At 55.7% G+C, this 20,798-nt stretch overlaps 2 protein-coding genes across 5 annotated transcripts in view; one reads left to right on the top strand and one right to left on the bottom strand.

Annotated features, from left to right (window-relative positions):
- rbfox3a (RNA binding fox-1 homolog 3a) overlaps positions 1 to 20,798 on the top strand; it is a 261,145-nt gene that overhangs the window by 5,147 nt on the left and 235,200 nt on the right. Inside the window, exon 2 of the mRNA XM_029836495.1 lies at positions 16,394 to 16,484. The gene's annotated coding sequence lies outside the window, so the exon portion shown is untranslated. The remainder of the gene's footprint in view (positions 1 to 16,393; positions 16,485 to 20,798) is intronic.
- On the bottom strand, positions 29 to 5,577 carry LOC101075111 (ectonucleotide pyrophosphatase/phosphodiesterase family member 7). Of its 4 annotated transcripts, none has more exons than XM_029836486.1 (8): positions 5,431 to 5,577; positions 4,210 to 4,332; positions 3,192 to 4,143; positions 2,813 to 2,958; positions 1,886 to 2,515; positions 999 to 1,224; positions 377 to 500; positions 29 to 270 (listed from the first exon to the last, which is right to left on the bottom strand). In XM_029836486.1, exons 3-8 carry the CDS (start codon positions 3,418 to 3,420, stop codon positions 219 to 221), a joined length of 1,407 nt encoding a protein of 468 aa, XP_029692346.1. In that variant the 5' UTR covers positions 3,421 to 4,143; positions 4,210 to 4,332; positions 5,431 to 5,577; the 3' UTR covers positions 29 to 218. The 4 variants fall into 4 exon arrangements, with proteins under 4 accessions (XP_029692346.1, XP_011615280.1, XP_029692347.1 ...); XM_011616978.2 differs by having other exon boundaries at positions 3,192 to 4,140; XM_029836487.1 differs by lacking the exon at positions 377 to 500 and having other exon boundaries at positions 3,192 to 4,332.

The raw sequence follows: 20,798 nt of genomic DNA, 5'->3' as shown, positions 1-20,798 counted from the left end.
AAAGCGTCAATATATAAAGACGAGAAGCTAAAATGTGCTTAAATTTATTCACAGTCCTTCAACAATTGAACTTTGACCACATAATTAAATATCGTCGCTCTTTATTTACAAATGAAATCGCTTTTATATCAACAGATGAAACATTTCTTTGGTTTTTTTGAGGATTCGCTCGTTTTAAAGGCCGATCCGACGATGCTGAGGTGGTTTTGAAGGTCGTGTTACAATCTTGACTGTTTCTCAGGTTCTGAAAAATCTTTTGAGCTTTTCAACCTGAAACAGAGGAAAAATCATCAAAAACGGGTCACAGTTGATCAGATTTGCATCAAATGGAGATCATGATTTCAGTTTATTGTAGTTGACGTCAGTCCGATTTTACATTTTACTGTCGTCTTTTTTCCTGAAGATGCGCTGAGCGATGAGGACAACAAAAACTACTAGCAGGAACCCGGCGACGGCGCTCAGTCCCACAACGGCATTATGTCGGTAATTTGTTGTTTTACCTGAGACAAAACACAGCAAAACACACCTGAACTCTGCGTGAGCATAAATGCAGCGTTTGTGGTTTCGGTTGATTATCTCCAGCGAGCTAGCATCTGCTCCAGCACCCTAATGTCTCCAACACGTGCCAATGCTAGCGTAATTTGGCATAAATAACATCTGCCACTGTATGCTAATGTTTTGGCAGAGCTAGCTAATGTCTGAAATTAATAGCCAACCTCTGCCACAGCTAGCTAACATCTGCTCCAGCCCTGCCAGTGTGAGAGTGTTAGCTCACATCAGGAAAGCTGTCTGGCACATGCAAATACCAGTTAATCTGAGGTTCTGCTGCTGCTAGCCACATTAGCAACACCTGGCTAATGTGTCTCCTGAGGTTAAAGCTGCAGCATCCACATTTTAACTCCTGAGAAGTTTCATTCTGTAACTCACAGGAGCAACTTTGACCAGGCTACACGTCCGCCGTGTCCGCCGGTCCGCTGCTGCGGTCCGAAGGAACTCACCGGTGCTGCTGACCAGCATGTGTTTGGTGGCGTTCAGGTGCCCGTCGTTGACCTCCGGCCGGATGCCCAGGATGTGGCACATCAGCGGGTAGATGTTGACCGTCTCGAAGGGCCCCACCTCCAGGTTTTTGTGAAAGACCGGACCCACGGCCCTGAAGAAAGGCTTCATGTCCATCTCCTGGTTGTCGAAGCCGTGTTCCCCCTTGTTGATCTGAACTGGGAAATACTGTTGAACAGGCAGGAAACACTGGTTAGCGCCACTCGGCCAGCAGGGGGCGCCATCGGCCAAGTCAAGCAGGAATCCGCAGCCTTTTAAAGCCCAATCAAAGAGGCCGAGTCCACAAATTCATCCCTCATAAAATATATCAAACGCGCCAAAACTAATCGTTCCTGCTTATCGATGAAGCTGTTTGGACGGCGTCATGTGACTTCAGAGTGGCCATAAAGAGATAAAATCCTAAACTGTCAGCAGATGATCAGAAGATTATGATGCGAGTGTGAAAACAGCTTTATGGAGAGATAACTGGTCGGTGTGGCGGTCTTGGACGGACTAACGGAACCTTTTCTGCTCCAGGAACCATCACCTGAAGGTTCTTCATTTCTCAGACAACGTTCAGCAACTTTGGCCCGTTGAGGTCAACCTGCTGGTCCGTTGCTGTGGCAACCGGCAGCTTTGGTGCCGGTGCCAGGGGGGCTTTTGTTTTACCACAGTCCCCCACCATCAGCTGTAGGCAGCTTGGTGTTGCCGTGGTGACCAGGGAGCTGTTTTGGTTGGTGTAAATCGGTGGTTATTGTGGTTGAATTTGTGGTTTGCAGGAGTTCGGTTGTACAGTCAAAGGGACCAACGTGTGTTTGTGTTCGGATCCTGGAGCTGCGCGTCCACTCACCCCGTTGATCAGGTACCCGGGGTCGGCGTAGAGGACGATGGGGAGGATCCGGGGGTTTTTAGAGAAGCGCAGGCGCTCCGGCATCTCCTCCTTCTTGTAGACGTGGAGGTGTGGATGAGCCCCCTTCAGAGCGTTGTAAACCGTCTCCAGCTTTCCCGGCTTGGGCAGCAGCATTCCGGAGGGGCCGTAGTCGACCAGGTGGAAGGAGACGTCTTTGAAGGAGAACCCCGGGATCTTGGACAGGGTGATCTCCTCCACCGTCCCCTTGCGGTGGACGGTGGACATGCCGTGGTCCGCCGTGATGATGATGTTCAGGAGGTGGGTCAGCCCGTGCCGGTCCGCTGACTGACGGATGTAGCCCACCGCCCGGTCCACCTGCTCCACCATTTCCCGGCGCTGCGGCGAGTCGGGGCCGTAGAGGTGACCGGTGCTGTCCGGCTCACCGAAGTACAGGGACACAAAGTCCAGGTCCTCGTCGCGGAACCAGCCCATCACCTTGTCCGTTTTCTCCCGCCAGATGGTCTCGTTCTTGTAGTTGTGCAGCGGCGGCTCCTGTTCCTGCTTGAGTGGAACTTCTCCCTGGTACCGGGCCGCTGTGCCGGGAAAATGCAGCGAACCGGCTTTGAGTCCCTGGAAAGAACCGGGACAGGTTACAAGGGTGAGCGTTAGCTAAATGTTGAAGGTCTCGACGTCAAAATCTACCGTAGAGTCGCCCGCGAGGGCCGAGGGAGGAGCCCCGACTGACCCCGAACCTTCGTCGGCTCTTAGCTAACTGGCTAACTTGGTTAGCAGTTCCTGGTTCACACAGTCGGGACACAACGGAACCACCGGTGGTTCCTTTTCAACCTCTTGATTGACACCCAGAGAACCGTAACCATGGTGACCCGTCAGAGATTATTCAGTGGGCTTTTGTGGTGGTGCACCGACCTGCCTCTGCGCCGTTATCCAGATGGGCAGGGTCCCGTTGTCCCACCACTCCTCCTCGTGGAGCGTCTGGTAGTACGGCTTCTTCTGGCCCGAGGTGGTGTTGAACCACATGTTGTGGATGACGCCGTGGTTCTCCACGTAGCGGCCTGCGGGAGGAAAACGCCCATTAGCGTGAGCTGAAGCGGCGAGGCGGCCCCGTGGCTCCTGGACCGGGTCTTACTGCCGGCTTTGGAGATTAGAGGAGTTTAATTTCAGGGAAGGTAAATTTCTTGAGGGTCAGCCGAGGCAGAGGGAGGGCGGCGGCGGCGCCGTCCGACCCGACTGGATTTCTCCCGCCCTCGTCTCTCCCCACAAACTGGGTCTGATGCAGGACACTCGCCTGTCAGGAGCGTGAAGTGCGCCGGGCTGGTGATGGTGATGTACGGCGGCGTGACGTACTGGGCCTTGACCCCGTCCCGGGCCATCTGGTCCAGGTTCGGCGTGTCCACGTCGCGGTCGTAATCCCACCTGAATCCGTCGAAGGAGATGAGCAGCAGCTTGGGCCGGGCCCTGTTCAGCGGCGCGGCGAGGGCGCCGGCGGCCCAGAGGAGGCAGAGGCTCCACAGCATGGCGAGGCAGCAATGGAGGCCGACCTCCGGCTCCGGCGGCTTTAAGGGCCCCGCCCCTCGGCCCTCACCGGCCAAAGGTTCTGCCACTTATCTTATCTGCCCCCCGTTACGACCCGTGTTCACGCCTCGCGTTCCTGCACTTGAACCGGCAGTAAAGCAGATTAATCCCGGCCGCCGCTTGTTCCCGCCAAACCCGCGTGTCGACGCCCCGGTTCTGTTTGTCTGGCGGCGCGTCCGCGCGCCCGCAGCGCCGCGTGAATCACCGGCGACGGCGGAATGACATTTTGATGGGTTTCACCTTGAGCCGAGATGGCGCATGATTGATCTGACACGGGGAAAATGAAGAGGAAAATGAGAGCGCGGATCTGTCGGCGGCGCCGGCGCAGGCGGGAAGATCCAACTGGACCGACGTCTAACGTGGGAGAGCGCTCCAGGATGTTGTCAAAGGTCCGGCTTGGTGCCGGACCAACCGGGCCGGCCGTCCCGCAGGTGGATCGCCGCGCTGTGACGTAACCTTATCGCCGTCCGTCCCAGCGCCAGATTAGCTATCTCCGTACGTCCGCTCTTTATTGTGCGTGTCCTTGGCACAAGTTCAACTGTCCAATCTCCATGCAGATAAGGGATAACGCCGCTCCGCTTCTTCCCGGCTCATCCATATTCAGGAGGCGCCTCCGTGGTCGCTCCATCCACCGTCAGCAGGTTTGGGAGGACGGTTCCGGACTGCTGAGACCGGATCAAGTCTCAGATCTTTACCATGAGAACTTCATCAAACGGCAAACTTTGTCTGACCTGCTCAGACCCTCTGCAGGGATTCTGGAGGAGGAGGAGTTCTGGGATGCAGCGCCCCCCTCTGGCGGGAGCAGCTACTGAGGCAAACGGAGATGTTTCCAGGACTTCCTGTCCAGATCTGAACTGTAGAACCAGAATCTAGTGTTTAGTTCTTATCCTGCAACATGACGAATGTAAGGACGGCTAACTAACGTGTTAGCGCCCCCTGGAGGGGGCCCGTGTAGGTGTCTTACAGGCCATGCGTGAAGGGTTTATTATAATTAAGTAATAATCAGTTAAACATTTTTAAAAGCAAGAAAACTCGGCTCAGGACCTCAAACGGAACCTTTTGAAAACAGAATTTCCTCCTAAACGGAGCTGCTGCGTCTAAATGTGAGACGCATGAACACGCTCGTGCATCCGCTTCTTCTTCTCCTCCTGCTGTGACAGGAAGTCGACCGTGAGCTTCACGCCAGCGTGCTGAGCTCGGCGCCAACAGCAGTCAGCAAACTTAACGGCTGACTGGCTTTTATCAGGTTACAAACTGGTAAACCTGCAGGTTCCCCACCTGGTTCCTCACGTCGTTAACCAAGCCGAGAGCTACCAGCTAACGATATTAGTGAAGCTAACGTTTATGGACTCCTCATTCTGGTTTAGATCCTTTTTAACCCGACCAGTCTCCAGGCTTGCTAGCTTCATGTAGCAGTAGCTAGCTTCATGTAGCAGTAGCTAGGGCTAGCTGCCTGTTAGCTACCGTCAGCAGTTTTTTAAAAAAGGATTTCAAATCATTGAAATCCTCCATCGCAACATCGTCGGCCCTTCAAAGGCGTCATTTTATCACAGCCAAAAGGTGGCGCCGAAGAGCACAAAGGGCTCGGTTTAATTTCTTTTATGTTTTCTAATCACTGGCTGTTGCCGCCTGTTCCCGGCTGCTGCGGCGAGCGGATGTGGAGTTGTTGAACTGTAGTCAGATGGAGGACGCCGCAACACCCGGCGGAATGCGATGATACGCTAGCGGAGCCGCTCCGGCTTTATGAGAATATCTGCTGTCACATTCCCGCTGTTCAATTTTTAATACAGTTTGTTACGGACGCGGCGGCGTTGGGGCGGAACTGACTGCCACCCACTCTAAATGTTAATCTCGTTGTTATCAAATCAGCGGCGGCGAGCACATGTCGGGTCTCCCCGACAATGCAGGCGGGAGCTCAAGGTCAGAGCGTCAATTCGGCGACACGGACTCACCAAAGCTGCTCAGGTCCCGACGACACGGCGGATCGTGGCTGGATGAGGTCACATGATCGGTGACCCAGACATGTTGACCTGCTGACCTCTGACCTCAGAGACACGCGTGGCGCGACAATAACATGCAAATGTTCTAGCTCGCGGCGTACAGCGTTCTGATTGTGGGCTCGAACCTTTGATGTTAAAAATCCACCTTTTGGACTCTCAGCTTTGATCTGACCTCAGAGTTCCTTTGATCTCAGCTTAAGTATTGGACAGTGGCCCCGCCCACTCCAGAAGATCCATTAGCAAGTTTAGCATTTAGCCTCAGGGTTGCTGTGTCTGAACAGCCCAGAAATAAAAGAAATTGGTTCTGACCCAGTGGGATCAGGGTCAGGATCAGGATCGGACTCTTTCCTGCTCAGTTCCACCTCGTGACAGAACCATCAGTGTTTTGTTCCGGCTGATCAGATCATTAATTAGCCGGCAGGTGACCCAGAACCGTGCGTGAGTTTCGGGCTGAGCCGTCTGGGCCGTCGGCACCATCAGGTTGAGGTGATACAGCGTTCGGTTCCGGCGCTGACTCGGCAGTACTTGATTTCCTTAATGTGCTGTAAGAGGACGTGTTGTCAGCGAGCAGGCGGCCATTTCTCCGGCTGCCTTAATTAAACGAGGGTCTTCAGGTGCTGATCTGATCTCAGACGCCTCGTTAACGTTTTCCTTTCCTTTATGTTTCCCACAAAGCTTCCGAAGTGGCTCCTCGCTGACATTTCGCTGTGCGTTCGTTCTCTTATTGAGGTGCGTTAAACTCGGATAAAAGCGGCCGAACGTTCGCTTGGAATCACAGTAAAAGCAGATTCCTGAAACAAGGTGACGGCGCTGATCCGACGGGAATTCTGGCTGGGACCATCGCTGGTGGCTGCTGGCTCTTCAGGAGAGGAACGGGCCGCTCTTCCTGCCGCCCACCATACGTCAACATTCCAGAACCATCCAGCCCGGCTGGACCGGAGCGAGACGGATGGGGCAGCTGAAGCAGCGGGGGGGCGGTGGGGGCGCCAAGCCTGTTTCTCTCTGCAGTTTTAGCCGCCATAGCAGCAAAGCTAATGTCAGCCATTTACCTTCCGTCTCGACTCAAAGGGCAGAACCATTTTTTGGGCCGGTGGCCTTTAGCGCTGACATAACGGACGGGGTTCCGTCGGGGTTCTAGCTGCATTCACTTCCGGGTTCCTGCTCTTTTGAAAACAGCCTCCCAGTCGGGATATTTCCCAAGGTTTACGTCGGCTAATGCAGCTAGCAGGTGGGAGCTTCTGCTGCCGGCGTTCCGAACACGTTCCGGTGGACGGAGAGGTTCTCCGCGGAACAAAACGGTTCCGGTGCTGGAAGCGCAGCAGGCCTCTCCCAGCAGCTGCGTTCCGTAATTATGTTTTATGTTCTACAAGCGTATGGAGCCGGTATCGGCAGCTGGGCCGTGATGGATGCGGTCGCGGCTCCTCGCCGGCTGCATTTTAATGACTGTTCCTGACACAATCTAATCTTTATTTAGTGTGTGTTTCCTGGACGCGAGCGTCCGCCGCCACAGGTGTGTTTTATGGACGTGACGGCAGCATCGATTACATCCCGACACGTCCTGAAATATTAATTTGTGTTAACGTGATAAATGGAAGCGGGCGGGAATTTCAGGCCGCGGCGATAAAAACACGCCCAAATGTTCCGGTGACCTCGGCTCTACAACCCCCCCCCACCACCCCCCCCCGTCGGGCTGTGTAAAGGAAGGTTCTGGTCCGGGCTAAAGAGCCGTTAACGGATCCTCCGAACGCAGCGGAGCCGGAGTCGCTCCGACAAAGTAGCCGAGCCATTATGTGTTTATTTCCGTTTGAAAGCAATTAGGCGAGAGGTCCTTCCCGGCAGAACGCTGGGAATGACTCCGGATAATTGCTGTGAAATGAACAGAGCAGCACCAGAACCTCACGGGTTCCCTCTCCATGGAAACGGCCTCTGCCTCTGTCGGCGCGCAGGAAATGAAGCGATAACGGCGCCTGAACGAGGGACGTTCACGCCATCACAGGGGGGGGGGGGGGGCGTAAACGTGGCGGCGCACCTGCGGCCCGCGGGCCGGACGTAACGAAGCACCCCCGACCCGGACGCTCGTCGCTGCTGCCTTGCTCGGAGGCAGCGCTGCCTCGGCGCCGTCCGTGCCTCCGTTAATTATGTCAGGTGATGGTTATCGTCATTCCTCTCGTTAGTAATTAAGCAGCTATTGACTCCTCGGCTCCGCTCCGCGGCGCTGATGAGGTCCGGGGCCGCGGGTATGGATCGAGCCCTCGGGAGAGGGAACCATCGTCCTCGCCGGCGCCCCGCCGGGCCTCACGCACGCCGGTCGAGTCGACTTGAAAACGTGTCGACTTGGAGCCTCGGACACGAAACTGGAGCCTTTGGAAGTTCAAACATGGAGAACGCCGACGCTTGGAGCAGGAGGAGATCCACGACCCCCCCGGGATGAGACGCTTCCAAAGCCTTTATTCACATCAATATTTCATGACAAATCTGTTAAAAACATAAATAATGAAAGTCAAAAAGCCTCCATCCCGGATTCTCCTCACAAGTTTCACCTGCTGCTCCGATTATCTTTCATTTACACATTTATTCTTTCAGCTTTGTTCCACCATTCAGCTCAAAGATGCTAACGGTTTCCTGCGGCGTGTTGTCGATCCTCTGACCCGTCGGACGGTTCTGATTTGGCCCGAACGTCTTCGCGGCGGCTCGGTTCAGCGTTTAGAACCGGTTCAACTAACATTTTAAGGCTCTTAGAGCAGTTTGAGTCCGGGTTCCTGAACGTATCACAGCTGCCATTTTAGCATTTAGCTCTGGGCGGCTAATGCTGCTAGCAGCTGTGAGCCCAGTTAGCTGCAGCAGGCAGGTTTTGTGCTGCTGTGTTGGTGCAGACGGGTCACGGCGGCTCTGACTGGTATCGGTTCTGGTTCAGCTCGTCGTGATACCGCGTGTCCTCGTCCTCACAGCATTTGGGATGCGGTCGGATTCTCCGTGGTTGGATTTCACGCACGGTTCGGCCGCACTGATCCCGTTTGCCCGCATGAGACAGAAACACAAAGCAGACGTGCAGCTTTAGGAAGGTCCAAACATCACCACGACAACCATCAATCACGGGACCAGTAAGACCACGATGGACCAAACCAGTGGGGCCCGACTGCTGAAGAGCATCGGCAGTTAGCATCTCTGCTCTCAGGGGCTAATTTTGATGGCTCATGTAAACGTTTGGATGGATTCAGCTGCAGTGACCCAGGCTCACCACAGGTGGCGCCAGATTCAAAGAAATGAGGTCGCGGCTGACCTCCCCCCCCCCCCCAAGTTCACTCATCATTCCACGCTGACAAGAACCCGAAGCGGCTCCTGCCTGAGCGCTAATCCCCGCTCTTCGAGGTGGGAGTGGGACACTCGGGGTGCGATAAGCCTGGAGGTTAATGCGTGGGCGCCGCTCCTCGCCGCTCCGCGGTGACGCCCCTGACAGGCGGGGCCCAGCAGCACGCCGTGTTTATGCTAATGCCGGTGGCCCGGGCCGGCCCCCGTGCAGAGCGGTCCCGATAAAGACGTCAGAGGCTCGTCAGGGTGAAGCTGGCAGCCAGTGGGAGGGGCTAATGGGGAAGAGACCCCCCCCCGGGGTGAGGGAGACGGATGCGCCGGGACCCCTCCCACCTCATCATGGCTCCTCTTCATCTGCACAGTGGAGTCGGACCGTCAGTGACATTCCAGAGTGGAGGAGAGGAGTCGGATTTAAATAATTCACCTCTGAAATGTGCATTTTTATTTTGACGGGGTCACTTCCTGACAGTTACAGTCAGGCGCTTCCACGCACGGCTGCTTCCTGCGCACGAGCAAACACGCAGGGGAGCTTCCTGTGAGCGCTCCCAAACCCTCCACCAGGCTAAAGTCTGGAAATACGGAGCCGCGCCCACGTCTCCGAGCTTCCATCACGACAGTTATTATATCACCTGGAAACAGGAAGTGAGCCGCACGCTGGAGACGAACATCCTGTTCTTGACCAGCGGTCGCTACCGTGAACAAGGTGATGGAAAAACAGGCGGACGCCTGATTCACTGTGATGGGATGTAAGGAAAAGCCAGCTCCGATCATAATGAGCTGCGATGGCTCCTCTTACGGATCATCGATTTCCAATAGCTGGAATCACAGAGAGGCGGCGGCTGGTTACAGCGCGCTAGCAGAGCAGATAGCATCACCCCAGGTCGGAATGGAGGGCCGCCCCCCCCCCCTCTGGACCCCCCCCCCCTCGACCCCCATCCTGGTCCCCCCCACCCTAGACCCCCCACCCTGGACCCCCCCACCCTGACATCACAGTGACAAATCCAGGAGGCAGCAGCGACCACAGCAACATTCCGTGTTGTCCTTCAGGAAGTCGTTTCCTGCTGCTTGTGTTTGCGCCCCCCCCCCCCCCCCCCCCCCCCCCCGATAACCACGACACTTGTTTTGTCCTCTTAACGGCGCCTTTGTCTCGGTGGCGCTCGCCAATTCCGCCCTCATTAGAGGTGGCGGTATCTCCATCAGAGTCTAATCCAGGGTTCAGGGCCCCCAGGAGCAGGCGGAGGTGACCCCCCCGGGACGTTTCAGGCCTCCCTCCCTCCCGCGACCTTCCGCAGGACGCCTTCCGTGTCGGGAGGAGCAGGAAGTGCGTCTGATCGGGCCTTTATTGCGGTGACCTTGTTGTCGGCTCTCGTGAGGGAGATGAGAGGATCACAGGTGAGATCCGATCGAAGAGGCCAAACGGAGCGACGGACGCCGGAACGCCGACGCTCCCTGTTTATTTGTTTTTTACAGTTTTCTCTGGGATCATGTGATTAAACCTGACTTCTGCGTCTTCACGCATTCTCCCCCCCGCCGGCGCCCGTGAAGGCCCGCCTCCCCGCCGGCGCCCGTGAAGGCCCGCCCCCCCACGGCGAGCGTTTCTATTTATCTGCTAATTATAATCCCAAAGCTAATTCGCCTTTTTGCCACAAATAAACAGGAAATGGGGTGACCTTTACGAGGAATCCTGGGCCGCTGTTTACGGTTCGTTCCCGATCCCGATAAATATGAGTGAAATTAGCATTCAGCGGGAGCCGTTCCGGAAATACCAAACCAACAACTCGTTATTGTCGTAAATAGACGTAAAAGTCAAACCTCGATTTTTCTTCCACGTGCAGAAACTCCTGATGATGTCGGCCGTTTCTACGGAAACACCAACAACTGCTGCTTCCCACCCGGCACATTTTCATGCTAGCTTGATGAGCTAGCGGGCGCTATCTGCTGAAGTAGTTGGAGGTTCCGACCCAGATTCCGTCTTTGGGTCAATGATACTCGCTGAGGTCAGGAGGGATGATCGGCACGTCGCCGCCCAGACGCCGCAGCAACCACGGAAAATCCCGACTTGCAGGCCGACGGGGGGTCAGTAGATGATGTCGTGATGACGTCATCGTCCTGGCGATGACGTCATCACGACGGCGTCGTTCAGCCTCCAGCCGACGTTTCCTCGGGGTTTTCCACGTGCGTGCGTGCGTGCGTGCGACCAGCTAAATGATTTCTTTCTGCGGCGCCACCATTTCATTTCGGACCTCATAACGGGGGGGTCACGGCTGATCCTCTGCTATGGTCTCTGCTCTCTCAGCCCTTTTCCAAAGGTGCCAATCACAATCACCCCCCACCCCAACACCCCCAGTTTTCCCAGAATTCCATCCCTCTGAACATACGTTGTGTTAATAAATGTGTAATTACACACTGCTTTCTAACGGGAGATTAAACCCCCACCGATGGGGGGGGCAGCTTAGTTTTAGAAGGGTTTCCTTTCTGGACCCTTGACCCCCCACAGGCCACCGTCCGGCCCCGGGGGGTCACCTGGATCCTGGATAAGGTTAGCCGGAGGTCGGAGGTCAGAAGTGAGCTGGGATCAGTGGACTGGGATCAGTGGACTGGGATCAGTGGACTGGGATCAGCAGGACTGGGATCAGTGGACTGGGATCAGCAGGACTGGGATCGGTGGACTGGGATCAGTGGACTGGGATCAGCAGGACTGGGATCGGTGGACTGGGATCAGTGGACTGGGATCAGCAGGACTGGGATCGGTGGACTGGGATCAGTGGACTGGGATCAGCAGGACTGGGATCGGTGGACTGGGATCAGCAGGACTGGGATCGGTGGACTGGGATCAGCAGGACTGGGATCAGCAGGACTGGGATCAGTGGACTGGGATCAGCTAAAGGTGACTGAGCTGCTCCACCTGTGGCTCACGGAACGCTGACGTGGGCTCCCTTTGTTCCCTTTGTTCCTGGTTCCTGGTGAATCCGGGAGCAGAAGCCTCCGTCTTTGTTTCTCTGCACAACAGAATTTTGAATATCCGGCGGCGCCGAGGGAGGATTGTTGATGTATTTATTCATGTATTCACACCTGCCGACCATCATCCGGTTCAAACTCCTCGTTCAGCGGAGGAAAAGACTTCGTTCCCTCAGCTGTGATTGTTTTCCGTGTGCTGAGGGAACAGTTCTCTCGGAGCCTTTAGCGCTAACGTCTTCCCTCCCGATCAGCTGGAAATCGCCTCCATCTTCTGCCCCGCCTCCATCCCATAAACCCGCCGTTTCCTGTCACACGTGGGAGCGCTCGGCCCTCCCAGGGGACGCATCCCGGCCACCATCTGCTCCAATCGGGAACTCCAAAAGCTTCTCTTGATCCAAACCCTCTTTCAGCTCCCGAACTGCTTCCTCACGTCTGATCGGCTCCCAACAGCTAATTTGCTTCCGTGGTGCTAAATTTAAACGCACGTGTGGTTTTGGTGAATTATTAGCAACTATTGGAACCAGGAACCTATGCTAAGCTAAGCTAACGTACGCCATCTGCCAAGTACGAGGTCACTTGGGACGGTTTATCCCAGAATGCATCTCACCTCAGCAAAGGTGGGAACAGGTGGGAACTTCCCTCGCCTGCGTGGTGATGCTAAGCTATTAGCCCCTCCCCTTTTTATTGGAACCCTGTGGTCAACGCGAGAGGGTGAACTTCCAGTTGACACGAATGACGTTTTTGTTCGGTGGGAAACTTTGAGTCCGAACTTTGTCCCGACGGCTGGACCGGAACGCCGGAACGAATCAAACGACCTTTTGAAAAGGTCGGAATCTGCGGACGTGTCAGCGCTTGTTTATCGAGGTATTCCCACCCTTCCCGACTGATGAGTCATCGACAGAGCGACGCGTCGTGACCCCTCCAGGTCACACCGCCTCCACCGTCCATCCTCCTGTTTTCGCCCTAATCCGAACCCGCGTCCAGCGGCGGGAGACGAGTCCGCCGAGGCCGGAACGCCGGAGCGGTCGCACGAACGTGGATGAGAGCGAATGAGAGGAGGGAAGCAAACAGATTGACTTTGGGAAGAGGTCACCGGCGAAAGTCGTCCCCAGCGATTGTTCCGAAGGTCCATTTTTCCTGCGTCCAGGACGCCCCGGAGACGTGGAGCGGAAGGTCGTGGTACGGCCCAGTGCTCTATATTAATGGTGACTTTGGCTCCCCTAATACGGATTCTCAGGGTTATAGCCCCCGGGTGCCTGCTGAGCGGAATGTGAATTCAAACGGAAGCCCCCCCGGTCACCAGCCCCCCCCCCCGGTCACCAGCCCCCCCCCCCCCCCCCCCCGCTCAAGGTCACCGCCTGGCAGCGATGAAGCCGTCAGCGCTGATTTTAAATGATACCCTGGACCCGCCGCCGCTCCGGCTTTAAACTCTTGATTATCGCCTCTCAGCCGGATGTCGCGACGCGGTCGGACGTGAGCTGGTTCCTGCTGGGGGGGGGCAAAGGTGGGGGGGGCAAAGGTGGGGGGGGCAAAGGTGGAGGTTTGGCCGCCTCGGACCGGCGTGAACAGGTCAGAACAGAAATGAGGCGCCGACTGAACAAACCCATGGAACAGGGAACGTTCCCGTCCAACTTCCTGTTCCTGCGGAGGATCGTCCCCCCCCCCCCCCACACACACACACACACACAAAAGGTCAGAAATGGCGCCGTGAGTGACGCCGCCATCAGAAGACACACTGGGAACCAGGCGAGCCGCTGGAACCAGAGCGATACGGAATCATCCGGTTCCTGAAGAGTCTTTTTATTCCGACGGGTAAAAACCCCAAACATGAGGAGCTAAACGCAGGTGAACTGGCCTCGTTATCGCTCCATAACGGCCCATTAGCGTTATTTATTTATCCAAACGGTTCCTCTCCTCTGTAGCACGTCGGCGGCCTCATTAGCATGTCCCATCAACCGCCGCCGCTCTCAATACGAGGAGCATCCGGAGCATTTTAGCATTTTAGCATTTTAATTCAGCTTGGCTGAATTCGCCCGTTAATCACGCAGCTCGCTCCTTTGATTGTCACGTAACGTCGGCTGATTGGGCGAAATCAACGCGTGATTGAGACGCATGCTAACCTCCAACAACCTTCATGCTAACCTGTATTTTAGTGAAACAATCATTTGAATGTTTTGATTAACCAAAAATCGGATAAAAAGCGGAATTAGTCGTTTGTAAGTGACAGAAATGAGGCGATAACGTGGATAAATGGGTTGTTTGCTGAAGTCGGGCACAACAAAGACCTTCGGGGTCCTCGCCGCGGCGTGTTCGCGGCGTGTTCGCGGCGCTGCGATAGCTGCTCCGTAATTAGGCCGTCCTGAGCCGCCGCCGTTCCCCACGTTCCTCCCTCCTCGTTGCTCATGCAGATTCTGCTAATGCTCACTTGACGAGTAAAACTGTTCTTCTAACGATGGTGGAGGGAGCGGGCTCTTCCCAGGTGGTTGTTATGGAAACTGCAGCGGCGGCGGCGGCTTAACGCCATCAGCTTCCAACCTCGCCCACCGCCGCCGCCCGCCAGGCATCTCTTCCTGTCGGAGCGGCGAGCGCAGCGTGTTGGAGTCATTACTGGAGTACAGACGGTTCAGGACGGAGACGCGAGGGGGGAGGCGACATGTGTAAACAGCTCGCCGTTATCTGCGGGGGGGGGGGGGGGGCTGATGCGTATCTGCTGGGGTTCAGTCGAGTAAAAAAAACCCCGCTGGCTTTTTCTGATCATCTGCGCCGCCGTTAGCGGCTAAAATCGCCTCGTCAGATCAAATTGCTTCATTAGGATGAAAATTTGTATCACGTTGTTTCTATTTGGAAGCTCAAATTTCCTAAATTACAAACAATTTCGCAAATCTGCTGGATTTATTGTTGACAAAAGTGCCCTTTTTATGGGTTTAAGCTAATCTGTCAGTTTAGCTACGTGCTGTCGGGGGATCGTCTGTAGCTCACAGCACCAAGTGTTTGGATCGTACGCTTCGGTTAGCCTCAGAGTGTTAGCGCCTTCGGCTACGTTAGCGGTGGGACATACCTAAGAGCGGTCGAGCTAATTGCTAATCCCGTCCTCTGTGGAGGTGAGAGATCTGTGACCAATGAGGGCTGTTTTCAGGGTCTGTAGCTAATTCGATATCCAAAGGCGTAGCACCCCCCCCCCCCCCCCGGGTGTCTGGACCCGCTGGACCAGCAGGGGGCGTCCCCGGAGTAACCAGGAAACACTTGTACTTTCCTTTCATTCTCTGTAATCCCTGACAAACAGCTCGGCCGTGTGGGATTACGCGCGTACGTGTGGTTAGCGAGCGGCAGCTTCCTCGCCGACTCCCGCTGAGGTTCAGGGACGCGGATCGATACATCCGACCTTCATCCATCTTGTGTTTGACACAAAAGCCGAATGTTTTTCCGTCGGCACGTTTCGGTTTCTCTGAAGGCTCAATTAAGGCTGCGAGGAGGTGCGATTCCCACGTCTGCGGCTAGGAAAGCAAGACGGGTTAGCAGCCACGTTAGCAACAGTTAGCCTGACTCTGTCACCAACATTCCATTGTCTCGCATTATCACTCCGATATCCCGGCTAAAAATAAAAGAATGGATCAAAGCTTCTTTTAGAGATGGTGCTTTGATCCAGCAGAGGGCAGCGTTTCCTGTTTGAGGACGCCGTCATGTGACCTCGGTGGCGATGCTAACTGCCAGCTAGCAGGAGGTCAAACTGGGGAGAATCTGCCCTGGATTAACGAGGTGCGTTTGGAGCGCTGGCGCGGCAGGAATGTCCGGCAATTTAGTCTCATGATTCCCAGAAGAGGCGAATCAATTAAAAAGGGAATGTTTTAGCGGCGCCGCGGCGCCAAACGCGCTCCTCTGTAGAAAAAAAAAAGCCATTTAGAAAAGAATTCGAATTCCAGCGTCAGCAGCGACCGAAGGCCAAACAAAATGTCATCGCTGAGGTGAAGAATCAGGCGCGTTCGTGCGCGGCACAAAGGCGGAACCCTCCGGCTAATGAGCGCCGCGTGACTCAAGGTTAGCGCTGACGACGCGGCGGCGGCGGGTGACACGTTCCTTCGCCGACGGCTCTCGCTACACTTCCACAAACTTGAGGTGCAGGCGACGTCTGTAATGATCTGCGGGTGAACCCCGCTTAAACGGTGACCTCATTATTGTTGCCATAGTTACGCCATAGCGCTCCGAGCTCCTCTTTGTAGCCGCCGTCACACCAAATGCTGTTGATTTTTTGATGATTTTAATCGTCCACCAGCTTAGGAGCAGAATAATTATTGTTTGCGTGTCAAAGTTCGTCCCCTGATCACCGACGGCCTTTATACATTAATGAGCTATTTAGCCGCCGTTAGCATTTACTCCCATTCGAGCCTTTTGGGGGCTTCAGCAGAACTTCCTGTCTGTTTATTGTTGTTCTTTGAGTTAGCAGAACAGCTATGCTACCAGCTGCACGTCAGTTCTGTTCCAGATGACGATAGCTCACGTTAGCATTAGCGTAGCCAACACACAAGTGATGTGTCGTTTGTGTGGAGGCCAGAATGAGGGACATCGTCGGTGTTTTGGGATTAAAACTGAAGATCTGGGAGCTTCAGCAGAACTGAAACTGCTTCTCAGACACTTTTCTTTGATTTTGCAGGAATCTCTCGACCCGTTTGGGTCTTTGGTGTCTGATGGGGGGGGCAGAAGTGTCCTGGTGCCGGGATCCGGTCACGTCCGCCTGCGTTAAGGTCAGTTTTTCACGCATGTTTGGATCGATTTAATCCCATCGAGTGATGCAGAGCGACGTGGCGTTAGCACGCTAGCTTATCCTTTCCTCACAGACAGTTGAGCAGAAATACTAAAGTGGTAAATTAGAGCTCCATTACTGGAGTTATTCCGGTTAAAAGCGCCCAGCGGCGTGCAGCAGGCGTCCATCTTTGAGACGGACGCGCTGAACTGCGACAGGTGCTGCTGAATATTCATCGTCTGTGAGCTAATGTGAGCTAATCGCTGTCAGCATGTCCACCAACATCAATGTGGCTGTAGCTTTAGAAACAACAACCGCTAGTTAGCTCGGCGCGATTAGCTCGCTGCAGCTCGTCAGCCTACAGGACTCACGCCCTGTTCATCGTGACGCTAGTTTGAGCTCCACCCGGTGGTCACGCTTGGAACCACGGCCTATTTTCCTCCGGACTGCTTCTGTTTCCCGGGGATTCGCGGTCTTCCGCCTCCACGGGGATATTTATATCGTTGCTCTACCTCCACCTCGTTATTTCTTGGCGGGACATTTCGTTTGAGTTGCTGCGAGTGACAGCGGGTACGTTTGTTAGCGGGGCTACGCTTCGGAGACGTGGTCGGGCCTTTTGCGTAGCCGCCGCAGCGGCGCCTCCGGAACCAACCCGCCCACCAACTTACAGAACCTCCTGGTTGGTTTGAGTTTCTGTTTTTCTTTTTTCCGTCTCTCTTGCGACATCCTGCAAGACTAGCCTCGCAGGCTAACTAGCCTCGCAGGCTAATTAGCCTCGCAGGCTAACCAGCTGAGCAGTTTCTCCAGCATTCACAGAGCTACAGCTCTGTCTGCAGACCTGTCTGTAGCATTTCGCTGCAGATGTTTAGCGCTCTTATCGCAGCTGTGACTCCGCCCCCTCCCAATCGGGATCGTCCCTCTTCCCTGGGGCTGGTTCCTCCGGCTCCTCCTCTGCTCGGCCTCCACCGATTTGTCGTCCTCTCTGCTGTAGCGGACCTTCGGACTCCCCGGGGAAACGCGCCGGGCTCCCGCCTCAACCGGGTCCTCCTGGCCGCCACCCTTGCTGCCAGACTTCCTGCTCTTGTGGGTGGCGGCGGCGCCGTTAACACAGCGGAGACAACTGAACAGGATGTTAGCCAGCCGCGACGCTAATTACGACATTCTGAAAGCGGTGTGAATCCCAGCGGCGGCACTTTTCTGCCGGATCCGTTTGGGCGCCTAATTGTGGCGAGGTGTTAAAAGTTGAGCGTTGGCGGCGCAGCTCCCGTTTGCCCTTGGCCGCTCTTTCATCCTCGCACCAGTCAAACCCTGTTTGGCGACTCCGACTGCGGCACATCGAGTCGCGCGAGCAGCTTGTGCTAATATTGACCTGAAGGAAGCGGGCGAGGAGGAACGTGTGGGACATGAAGATCCCTCTGCGCTGGAACACGGGCTGAATGCGGCGAGCGTCGTTAGAGGACGCGTCTTTGATGTGCGTCCTCTGTCTTTGAAAGTCACCTGTGTCCCGCGCTTCATATTTGGCATCTGATTTTCATAATGAAGACACTTTAAAGTCAAACTGGGAGAAAGTCTGCCGAACCCGTTCGCACCCGCTGTGGCGCCGAATCCTCTGGTGTCACACGCAGCGGCGGCGGCTAGCTAGCTTCATTAACGCTGCCTCGTTAGCGGCGGCTCTTCAAAGCGACGGAAACGTTGGTTTTAAACACAAATATTTCAGGGACTTCCTGTTTGCGGCGCCCCCTCACGCGACCTCCTGGCGCCCAACACTCGTGTGGTGACTAGCACGCTACGCTAGCACGTGACGGTGACTGGTACCAGTATAGAAGCACGTTGAGCTGGGACCAGCCTGTCAGTTCTAACCGATGTTCGGTGCTAAGCTGTTACCAACACATTAGCACGTGTGCGCTAACACCTCCTGGATTTACGTCTCTTTTGGCAGCAAACATATTTCCCGCCCGTTTGAACATATTTTAGCATCAGCGTGTAGCCAGTTTAGCGAGGCCGCGGTTATCGCGCATCTTCCTTCATTTCCCTGTTTATCGGTCGCTCCTCTTCAGACGGACTTATTCCCGTTCCGCCTTCCTAATGGAACGTTTTATCAAGGCGCTGTTCTTACCAGATAATTCCCGAGGAGACGCCGCCGGAGGTCTGACGAGGCTCGCCGCACGCCAGATTAGGAAAACAGCCGGTAAACAAAGGCGGACGGGAGCGCGGCTATCGGAGCGATCCGGCCTCAGGGTCCAGCAGGACACGTCCGGCGCCCCCCACCGGGGGGGGGGGCGGCCTCATGTTTGCTCCGTGTTGTCATTCTCAGCACATTTGCTAATGGACGGCGTGTTTCCTGATAATGAGAGTTCTCCGTCTTTGGAATTGGCGCCGCTGATGATAATGGACTTCATTATGCCCCCCCCCCCCCCCCCCCCAGTAAGCCGTCACCCTGAACAAATTTAAATTAGCCGTCCCGGAACAGATCTCACACCAGATTATTCCCATTCAGATTCCCTCTTTAACGCAGGACTTTGCAGCGTGGCGGCGGCGGCAGGGGCGGGGCTGTTTATTTCACTGTCACGACGTTATAAATTACCAGCAGCACTAAAGCGGGGGGGGGGGGCGGTCACCTCAAACCAGGGGAGGAGGGGGGAGGGTGAAGGATTCTGGTCTCCATACGGGGGGTCCAAGGTCGGGACCGGCGCCGTGGGAAAACGCTCCGAGAATCATTCAGCAAAGTTAATTAATGACGTTTTGTACGTAATGAGGGTCGGACCCCCCCGTGGCCCCCGCCCAGGTGGGGGGGCGGAGCTCTGCTGCGGCTGCAGGGCAGCGGCGCCGGGGTCGCTCCAGGTCGGGTTAAGGTCGTTTGTTTGTAACTGTGGCGTGAGGACGCCTGAATGTTAGCGGTAAACGCTCGGCTAACGGCTGCATGGCTCCGACTCAGGTCCCGGGTCCGTTTCAACCGGGTCCGTTTCAACCGGGTCCGGTGCTTTAGCAAAAGATGCCGCCGATTAGACGGTACCACAGGAGGTCATGTGACCGCTGGGGTTGAGGAATGACTCCTTCGGTCAGCTAGCAACACCGCAGCATGCTACATTAGCAGAAAGGGTTTAACCGGAAGGTTCCGGGTCTGAATCCGAGGCGGAGTCGGACGGAGGTGCTGACAGGTGCTGACGGTCGGACAGCCGCTGATCGACGGGAACGACACGGCCAAATATGGAGATAAAAGACAAAACCAACAAATTAGCATCCCGCTAAGCTAACTCAAACCCAGCACAGCCGGTCTCTTCAGCATGTTGGTTCATCTGTTCGTGGGCCAAGAATTCTGCTGCCAGATCCAGGCGGCGATTAGCCGGAACTCTGGGCTGGATTCCTGGGAAAGCTGTAATAAACGGAACCGCCTCTGCATTAGCACCTCGCGGCGGACGTCTCCGAGGGCCCCCGAGGACGGAGCTTCCCCTTCACACCTCGTTACTCCCGTCCCTCCCGTGACCCCCCCCCCCCCCAGGACCCAAGGCCAGCCGGCGTTCCGGCCCCGGAAAGCGTTTTTCCTCCCCGCTGTATCGGGCTCGGCGCTGGTTACCTGGTTTCTCCTCTTTGACTCACTCCGGTGGAAGCTGATGTGTCCTTGAGGAGAACGTGCACGGCTGAATGGAACGAGCGCTCTTTGAAAGTCTTTCATGTCGGATCCGCTGTCGGAATCGCGTCTGCCGTCAGACCGGCCGGAACAAAGATCGGGACGGAGTTCTGCAGGTGAAAGGAAACGAGGCCCTGCGGCGCTGGCGCTCCGGCCCGCGACCTTGACTGGGTCGTTTATTCAGGAACCCTCCGGAGACGACGGCGTTCAGCCTTCACAGAGCCGCCTCGCCAGGACGCACGGGAACATCGATATTCTGACCCTTCCCGACTCGTCAGGCTAATCCAGAATTAATTAGCAGATGTTAGTGCTGAGAGGGGGGCTAGGCCAGAACCAGAGCCAGAACCAGAGCCAGGCCGAGGTCTCTGAAGAAGCTTCTGGTCTCCAGTCATCATCTGCCCCCCCGGAAACATGGAAACGGCGTCTGGTTCGGCGCCCTTTATCCCTCCGACCCTCAGAACAAACCGCCAGGCTAACCTGCGGCGGCGGCGAGCAGTCGGAGCAGTCGGCCGCTAATTGGCCGGCGTGGTCGCCCCCCCCCCCCCCCAGACGGGGCCTTTTCATGGCGTCTCCTGGGAGGAGGGCCGGTAATGAGGCTCCTACCTGGTGGTGGAGGGGTGAACTGGGGGGTCACTCCTGGGCAATTAGACAGGAATAACGAGAGCTTCCTGCTCCTCTTTCCTCAGG

Source organism: Takifugu rubripes, chromosome 5 (genome assembly GCF_901000725.2).
Source record: "Takifugu rubripes chromosome 5, fTakRub1.2, whole genome shotgun sequence".
Classification (NCBI taxonomy): Eukaryota; Metazoa; Chordata; class Actinopteri; order Tetraodontiformes; family Tetraodontidae; genus Takifugu; species Takifugu rubripes.
This window is presented reverse-complemented; position numbering and strand designations above follow the sequence as displayed.

Coding starts and splice junctions, on each gene's coding strand:
- LOC101075111 (XM_029836486.1), bottom strand. CDS start 3,420: ATGCTGTGGAGCCTCTGCCTCCTCTGGGCCGCCGGCGCCCTCGCCGCG. Junction 2,959..3,191: donor GCACTTCACGCTCCTGACAG/GCGAGTGTCCTG, acceptor TTCCTCCCGCAG/GCCGCTACGTGGAGAACCAC. Junction 2,516..2,812: donor GGATAACGGCGCAGAGGCAG/GTCGGTGCACCA, acceptor GGTTCTTTCCAG/GGACTCAAAGCCGGTTCGCT.